Source organism: Gavialis gangeticus, unplaced genomic scaffold (genome assembly GCF_001723915.1).
Source record: "Gavialis gangeticus isolate Ggan-Ray unplaced genomic scaffold, GavGan_comp1, whole genome shotgun sequence".
Taxonomy (NCBI): domain Eukaryota; kingdom Metazoa; phylum Chordata; order Crocodylia; family Gavialidae; genus Gavialis; species Gavialis gangeticus.
The window spans coordinates 16,614,353-16,623,457 of NW_017729015.1; the positions used below are offsets into that span (position 1 = coordinate 16,614,353).

Consider the following 9,105-nt stretch of genomic DNA (forward strand, 5'->3'; position numbering starts at 1 on the left):
GCTGGGGGAGTCCCTGTTCCCCCGAGCGCCGCAAGGAGTGACCAGGAACAATGGTCACAAGCTGGCGGAGGGGAGGTTTAAGTTGGACATCAGGAGGCGCTACTTCACGGTCAGGGCGGCTAGCGTCTGGAACCAGCTTCCAAGAGAGGTGGTGCAGGCTCCCACCCTGGGGGTTTTTAAGAGGAGGTTGGATGACCACCTTACTGGGGTCGTTTGACCCCAGTGCTTTTCCTGCCATGGCAGGGGGTCAGACTAGATGATCTGCTCAGGTCCCTTCCGACCCTAGAAACTATGAAACTATGAAACCATCTCTAGTGCATGGGTGGCAATGGGCAGAGGTTGTTAAGAAACCACGGACCCCCTTGTTTATGATGATGATTCATTTTACGGGACGGGCTCCCACACCTGTGGGACCCCATTTTGGAAGGGGCTGTACAAACACCGGCCGAAAAGGAACTGATATTGCCGTCCGACTACAAGGCAACAGACAGCAGGTGGAGGTGGGCAGGCAGGCAGGGGGAGAAAAGAAGGAGACGATACAAATCAAGCAAGTATGTCCTTGGTGGTCTTAGCGTATCACCTGCTGGGCCTGCTCAGCACCGTTGTTCTCTCTGGCAACCACGCCGTGATGACCTGCTTCCTGGACATGGGTTACTTAACTGTGCTCCACCTGGCATCGAAGGAGTCAGACTCACTTGAGAGAGAAACTGCTTGAAAAAAACCAGGGAATTGATAGATGAGATGAGATGAGAAGATGGAGCTCTTAGACGAGGCCCTAGTACTCCCGCACTGGAGAGCCCCTTTGAGGGAGCTTTGCAAGACAGGACCTGGTCTTCCTCAAAAGGCCCTTGCTGCGTGTCTGTACGGCAGGCAGCACAACTGGCTCATCAGAAAGGTGCCAAGCGGGCAAAGATGACCTGGTAGTTGGGGTGACAGGCGGGGACTCCTAAGACCAGTTTTACCGCAGACTTCCCGTGCGGTCCCTTGGTCTCTCTGCTGTCCTTACTCCCTTTCTTTAGGAAAGCTGAGATTCGCTCGCATCCTCCTGCCTCTAGGAGCAGCTCCCATCACTCGGTGCACCGTTGGTAGGATGCTGGGGTGATGAGCAGCATATAAGAACTTGAATGTAATGGTATGAGGCCCTATCTAGGCACTACCACAATACAAATGAAGAACAATAATTAATATGGGATTAAAACCAGGCCACCTGAAGAGCTGAGAAAAGCACTCACTTTCTCTTGAAAGATCGTGAATCCATGTTACCGGCTCTGGGACCCGCTCTTGCACATCTTGCCATATCTGGTGCAGATTTTTTTTTCTTAAAGCCCCAGCTCTTGGCATCAAGCGAGTATGTCCGATCCTCTCGGCTTCATTTGAAAGAAGAAGCCTATGCCAACCCCTCTCAAGTTGTAGATAAGCTTGAAAGTGTGACCCTGCCATGCTCCAAAGCTGGAAGGCAACTAAAAACAGCCCAAGCTCACAAATCACCTCGCTTATCAAAGCCAGGCTCAGGCTTTGGGACTGCTTTCCTCAGAGCGTTTAAATGCCTGGTGTGGACAACACATCCTGTGTGTGCACACATGCAGGCGCACATGAGGATCTTTGTTTTAAACACAGATGCACGAGTATCCATATGTACATGTATGCTGGTTTATTTCTTGTTGTAAGGAAGATGAGTAAGCTAGAGACAAGAGAGTTTTAGTTCAAGCTTTTCCAAAGCATCTAATGATTTTGAGCGCTCCAGCTGTGTGTGTGCAGAGGCTGCAGGCCAGCCGGATGCAGTGAGCAGCCCTTGCTCCCGCACATGCGACCGCCTAGGAGGTTTCTGTTCGGGGGGGGGCGGGACCCCAACTGGGAGTGAGGAAGCAGCAGGTCAGACTGGTAAAACACTGAGCACAGAAGAGGGACACAGACATGGCTTCATCCAGCTCCTGGGAAAACTCCCCTGGCCTTCACGTACCGGAGGTGAAACTGGCTGGTCCCAGTGGATGCTCTGGCTTTGGAAGCTGCGCGTGAATTGGTGCTAAGTATGCACTTGGTACTGGGGCAAATAGAAACCAGAAGGAGACTTCTGAGCCATGCAGATCAGTCCCCTGCATTTGCAGACTGCTGTTAACTGAAGAAAATGCCGACAGGGCCACTTCAAACACTTACCCGCAGTTACAGGGTGCAGTATCTGTAACTCCCAAAACAGCCTATGAGATGCCACAGGTAAAGCCAGGGCCCTGCCGCTGCGAGACTGCAGAGCTAGCTTGCACCCGCTGGCCTGCCAGCCTGTCACCCATGCCCATCTGTGCTTCTGTGCCCAGGTCCATGCCTGCGTCTGTGGGTATTTATGTATCCGCTCGTATCTGCGTGCTTGCCAAACAGCTCTGCTCTCGCCCTGCCTCTCACTTGACTTACTCCTTCCTGCCTCTCAAGCAGGGATGAAGCCCGGAGGCTGGGCCCAGCCTCTGAGCTCGCGTCACATCGTGGGGTTTTGTGCTGCTTGGTGGGGTGGGGGAGCACTGCTTTTTTTTGCAGGAGAAATCTCCCTCCCTTGGGAAGCAGGTGCGCTTCTCGTTGCTTTCCTGTTCCCCATCTCTGCTCGGCCCCTGCTCTCACCGGAGGACGTGGGAGCGTGGGCTCTCTGAGCAAGGTGAGTGTAGCTGGAAGCCAGTTGTGCGGCAGTCGGTGAACAGGGTCAGAGCGGATCAGCTGGCAGCCCTGGCACAAATAGTGTGGCATAGAGGCCAGCGGCTCTGGATACCTGCTGTCGGTTGCTGCGGTCAGCCCCTTGGATGATGTGATGCTGCAGTAAAGCCACCGGCATCTGGCGTGGCTGATTGTATATGGCCTGTCACTGGGAGGCCAAGAAAGGCAGGCTGTGGGGAGGACAAGCACGCAGAAACCCAGCCTGTGGCCCAACAAAAGGGAAAATCGTTTCATCCCAGTCACCTGCTCTTTCCGTCTGAGCCCAGTGGGCAGCCTCTCCTGTTTCAGCTTCCCCCTTAGGGTGGAATTGGAGCCCAGAGGCCGGTATCGTGTGGGACTGGCAAAGAAAGGGGGCAAGGGAGCTGTCGCTGGGGGTGGGGGTCACCCTTGGCCAGACCCCGCACTGTTTGGAAACAAACAGGCTGCGCCCTTCCCCGAGCCGTGCGCTGCTCGCACAAGCCCCGGAGGCTCAGCCTCACGGCTCCTGCACGTGGAGGGAGGCAGGATCGAGTGCTTGTCTCCTGAGCTGACCGCTGCACAAAGGCGGCTGCTTGGAAAAGGAAAGTTTGTTTTGCCAACCGGAAAGCAGCCGTTTGTGATGGGTTCGGGCTGGCTTGACAAATGCACCAGGGAGGGACCAGGCATGACGCCAGGGGAACGCAGACCTGTCTGGAGCTGGGACTGAGCTCCTCTCCCGCCTTCCCTTGCCCCTCAGTCACGGCTGGCAGAAGGCTGAGCTGCAATGGGCAGCCAGGTGACACCCGCACAGACCGAAGGGCCAGCGTGCTCGGAGAGCACCTGTCCCTGGATGATGTGCCTGCTTCTCTCCTGAGCCCACCTTCCTCGTGCATTCATTAACCTTCAGACCCCTCGCAGTTCAAACAAGGTCCTGTTCTCCTGGTGCCTCAACCACAGAGTTGTCAGTGAAGTGCCAGCTACAAAACCCCTCTTTGTTTCCCTGAACAGAGGTGTGAGGCAGGAAAATCTCAGCGGCCCCAGACCCAGAGCCAAAGTCATCTCCTGGGCTTTTTGAAAAATCGGCATTGGATCTTGGTCTTTGCACCAGAGGTTTTGCTTCGTATCCGAAAAGCGCGGCTCTGTCCACGCAGCGTAACGTGAAGCAAACCCCGACCCACCCAGCGCAGCGTTAGCCTACAACTGGAAGCTGTGCAGCTGCCCTGGCATGGCAGCCCGCATAGGCTAACGAGGCGCTTCGTTCCTGTTAGCATGTGCCTTGCAGATGTCCATCGAATGAGAGTGAGGAGACGGGAGATGCAAAATTGTCACTTTTAACTCCCTCTTTAACTGGAATGAACCCAGTGCAAGTCTGCTGGCCTCCCGCCCAGTTGCCCAAAGCCGTGCTGGTGTTCAGCTACACTCAGAGTCTCAGCGGCTCAGCCACTTCTGAACATGGGACTGAGGCTCCTAACACTCCTTGGAAACCTTCATGCATCATAAACCCGAGACAGGGACAGGCTGCTTGGATCTGGGGACAAGGGTGCCAACCTGGTCCTCCTTCTGCTTTGTACCTTAGAGGGCAAATCAGGTGTTGAAATGCACTGCTATTCTGTCAGGTAGCCGGGTTGTAGCCATATCGGTCTAGAGGAAAAAGCAGTTGGGACTCGTAGTAGAGGTGGTATCTTTTATTCGACCAACAAGATTTTTGCAAAAAAAATTCTTTAATTGCAAGCTTTCGGGCACAAACACCCTGCTATTCTGCGGTACTTTACACCCACTCTCCCATCCCTTTGGACAGAGTAAATGGTGACATAAGAAAGATATGGCTGGGAACTTTTTCCCTGTTCGGAGAACCGGCGCCAAACCATTTCTGACATGAACAGTCTCTTTTCTGCCCTGCGTTGCTCCATCGCAGCGCGGTGTTATCTCTTCTGATTACAAGTGATAGGAGCTGGGTCTCACCCCAGATGCAGGCTGTGCTGCTGACAGCTCTTCCTTGCGAAGTTTGGACTGAGAACGGGTGAGGATTCCTGCCCGGACAGGACTGAACAGCCCCATTGCGGAGTCGACAGCTGTGAAATCTGAGTCATCCCGAGCCGCGCTCCTTGGAGACATGCGAGCAGCACTGAAGGGGAGGGAGGGCTGCGTGAGAAACGCCAGAGACAACGAAACTCCCGAAACACCTGCTTCCAGTTTCATGCGCCGAGTGAAACCAAAGTCAGTGCATCAGCCCAGGCAGCCAGGGAGCGGTGGGTGAGGGGAGGAAGCCTGAACTCAGCATCCCTGGTACAGCAAGGTGCTGGGCAGTCGGGGCCCTGGGAAAACAGGGGAGCATGCCATGGATAACCCCTCGTCCTCATGACGCTACCTGGGGCCTCCACCTCTGGAGCGCAGACTGCTACTGCTTGGCATGGACATCAGTAGGAGTTGGGTGTCTCAGTTGCCTTGAGGACTGGCACTGAGGTCATTCACTATTTGTGCACCTCTGTCACCCACTCACCTGTGCAGATGAGCCCAAAAGGGGATCTACCTATGGGCAGCTTGTCTGTGAGCTGGGCTGGTAGCTGTCTTTGGCTGCATCGTACCAATGTGTCTGGTCTTATCTTGGAAGCCAAGCAGGGCTGGACATACCTAGTACCTGGATGGCAGCCTCTGGTGCTGCGGCTCCCCCCGGGTGGCTTTGTCTGAGGGAAGCTGAGCACCGTTACTCTGCACCGCTGCAGGGGGAATGTCAGTATACTTAACCGTGGATGAAAAAGGTACGGCCACATCTGTGGGAGATCGGAGCCAGCACAGCCTCTTAAAACCTTCATGTTCCTCCTAGAGTCCAAGAGCTGGGCTGTCAGAAAGGACAAAGCAAAATGCATCGGCACTCGTCAAGTAAACTACTGCCTGCAGAGGCATCCAGGGAGCTCCAGCTTCCCCTGCTGCAGCATCCCCTGACCAGCAGCCCCGGAAGTGTTCACCTGGGCCACGTCCCGCAGCTCCGCACCACGCTAAAAGTGCCTGTTGTTAATGGGCTGTTGGTAACGGGCTCTTCTCTAAGGGTTTGTCTGGCTGCATCAGATGCACTTCTGGGGCTGTGTTTTCCTGCTGCTCCCAGGAAGCCAGCATTTGTGGGAGAAGAGCCTTTTGGCCAAGCAGAAGTGGGTCAATATGGGACAAAGCTGGAAACTCGTCTGAGATGGGAATCCTCGGCTGGAACTTTTATTGGTCCTCAAAGAGTAACTGAAACGGTGCTGAATGCCGTGGTGACTCACGCTGGCTGGTTATCCATGGCATGCTCCCCTGTTTTCCCATGAGTGTTTCACTGAAACCAAGGATTCTTCATCTCATTGTTCTCTTGCTCAAACATATTTCAGTTCTTGACAACTCAAAACTTCAAAAAATTGGAACATATCTGGGGATTTCCTGCCAACAGATTTAAGGAAAAATGGGCATTTCCTCTATAATGCTGGGGTGGACTGTGGGCAGACCAAAGGTGTGGTGATGCACTCCCCAAGGTAAAATGCTGCCCTGGGGACAGCAGACACGTAGGCACAGCTGTAGTGGGTGCCACAGGCTGTGCCCACTGCTTATTCCATACCTTCAGAGTGGTTATAACCCAGCAGAGGGTTATAACACACTGTAAAAGCTAGCCCCTCTTGCCTCTGATCTACTGCATGCTAGCATGGTTTGCTGAAGGAAAAGCAAAGGAACCAGCGCTTAGCTTCCAGCAACACAAGGGTCTTTGGTTAAATCTGATATCTTTTATTAGATCGACTCAAATAGTTGGAAAAAATCTTCCTTGCAAGCTTTCGGGTGTAAATAATACCCTTCGTCAGGCGGAGGAAGCATCTGTAGTTAGCGTGTGCTCTTCCTGGCTTCCAGCAAGGCGGCCGTGCATCCGAGAATCCATTAATGCAGAATTGGAGAGCTGGAGCAATTCTGAGAATAGAGACCAAACCGGGCATGGCTGTGATATGCTTATACCAGGTAGAAGTGGTCCCGTTGCCTTCTGCTCTGTAAAGCATTATTCAGTGTAAGTGATGGTATTGTGACCTGCCCACCACCCCCACCCCCGGCACTTTGCGAGTGAAAACTGGAAATCGGTAGATCGTGTCAAAAGAACTTGTTAGAGCTGAATCACAGTTTTAAAAGTGAGTGAGGAATGGACAATGGACTGAATCCCACGAGCGCCAAGCACTCCCCCGCTCAGCCTTGTGCATCCTCTAAAGCAGCGCGCTTGCACAGTTGTGCTCCTCCTTGCCCTGAGAGTACTGAGTATGAACCGGTCCAGGGCCAGCTCCCTGCAGAGGTGTTGTCCCAGCCGGAGGGGATGTCCAGCCCGTGCATGTCCTTGCTGAGGGGTGCACCAGTCCTGCCCAGCAGAGAGGGTGAGGATGCTCCACTGCACTCCTCTGCCTCTGCCTCTGCCTGCCTGGGTCTGAGGAAGCCTCTTGTGAGCAGGAGGATCCCTCTGACCCCCCTTGGCTCCTGTCGGAGCCCCTGCCAGGGTATGATCTGGCCTTGAGACTCCCACAAAGGGCAGAGCTGGGATTTTCACTGGCCCTGAGGGGGAAGGAAAGCAGCCCCCAGTGAAAGCCAGGGTTCCTTCGAGCTCCCATCCGGGCTGCCTTTAAGTGCAAGGCGAGGTTGAAGAACTGGTGCTGATGCTTTGCCTTAACCCCTGCCTCAGTTTCAGGTCCGTGTGCCTGATGAAGAACGACAGCACGAACTTCCAGAAGTTCTCCTACACCAGCGAAGACGAGGCCTGGAAAACCTACCTGGAGAACCCCCTGACCGCAGCCACCAAGGCGATGATGAGGATTAACGGGGACGACGACAGCGTGGCTGCCCTCAGCCTCCTCTATGATTACTACATGGTATGTTCCTGTCCGGGAGTCCTGAGCGAGCCTGTGCGTGTGCTGCTTGATCTGTGCAGAGTACTTTCATGGACCTCGCAGTCTCTAATGTTTTTGGCCTTATAATACCCGTGGGAGGTCGGGTGCTATTATCAGAGGGGAAGCGGAGGCACCAAGCAGCCCAAGATCACATAGGGACCCCATGCCAAGGTGGAGAACTGAGCGCAGGGCTCCCAAATCCCACACTCAAACTTTTCCCACTTCAGCACTCTCCCTCTGGGCATTAAGGGGGTCAGGAAGGTTTTGAGATGCAAGGTCCACCTGAGGGCAGTCGTCCTCCCTCAGCAGGGAGCGTGAGCACCTAGCAGAAGCCTTCTCCCCCCAGCATCCCGGCGAGGTGGGAAGTGTGGCTCTAACAGGAGGGGGGACTGGGGTTTTCTGAAACAGCTCAGGGACTGAGTCCTGGTGGAAACCAACAGGACTGATGCTCCTGAATCCCTTGGGCACCTGTGAAACCTCCCTGTTTCCCCCCAGTGGCGAGACGCCCCAAGTCACACGGGGAGCCTGTGGAAGGGAGCCTGCCTGCCCCGTGCCAGGCCAGTCTCTTCCCCACTAGACTAGTTTGGTATAACCAGGCTTGACATTGCTGCTGCTTTCCATGACCAAGTCTCTGGCGCTTAACCAGGCTCTGTTCCACCCTGTCGCAGGTCCCGAAGGAGAAGAGGGTCCTTCCGCCGGGTACAACGGGACGCACTGAACTAGGAAAGAGGTTAGACAGGCGCCTCTTCTCTGGCGCTGCCTGTTTCCCCCCCCCAGCCACCTGCATGCATGATGGATCTCCGCAGAAATCGGACATCAAAGCACTGTGTTATTCTCATCATCTGTGCAGGCAATTAACTGAGAGACCTGCATTAAAATGCTTTAGGCCAGATCCCCAGCTGCTGTGAAGCAGCTACACCCACTTACACCACCTGGGCCCTGCCCAGCTGAACTCAGGGGAGTCCGGCTGACTTCCAGCTCTAGCCCTAGCTGGAGCCCTCAAGGCCTCCCTGATTCAAGAAGCTGATAAGAGTTTTCCATGTCAGTGGCTTCTAGCTTGCCTGCTGTCCTCTGTCTGATGACTCCTTTGTGTCCCTCTGAGGCTTTTTAGATAATTGATTGGGAAATTAATGGCCCATTAGCCCCTATGAATCCAGTTCCCCTTCCTGAACTCTGTGTGCTTTGGCAATCTGTTCTGCGTTTGACTTTGTGAGCCGCTTGCACTGAAATGGGCCCACTGAATGGCACTTTGTTCCTCCTGGGTCCAAGCCTAGCCCCTCTCGGAGGCTCTGAATGGGCTTGCACACTATTTTCGTTGGCGGTCTCCATTCGGAGAGGTTGGGGCTGTTGGATTACTAAAGGCTGCCTGGATTAAAAGAAGAGCAGTACTATTTATCTGCTGTCTGGCAGGGGTTCTGGTTTCCTACTGCTTGGTTGTTCGAGGGTTTCGCTCCCCTCCCCTCACTAACAGAGGATGGAAGAAAAGGGTTCATTTTGGGTGAGTCTTTGTTGGTCCTCTGAGCACTGGCATGCTGCTGGCAGGTGTGGGAGCCAACAGCTTTTGGGCTGG

General features: G+C 54.4%; 1 protein-coding gene across 1 annotated transcript in view; it reads left to right on the forward strand.

Annotated features, from left to right (window-relative positions):
- Window positions 1–9,105, forward strand: part of GRHL3 (grainyhead like transcription factor 3) — a 54,897-nt gene that overhangs the window by 9,344 nt on the left and 36,448 nt on the right. The window contains exons 2-3 of the mRNA XM_019512413.1: window positions 7,331–7,517; window positions 8,204–8,265. Coding sequence (XP_019367958.1) covers window positions 7,331–7,517; window positions 8,204–8,265 — 249 coding nt within the window. The remainder of the gene's footprint in view (window positions 1–7,330; window positions 7,518–8,203; window positions 8,266–9,105) is intronic.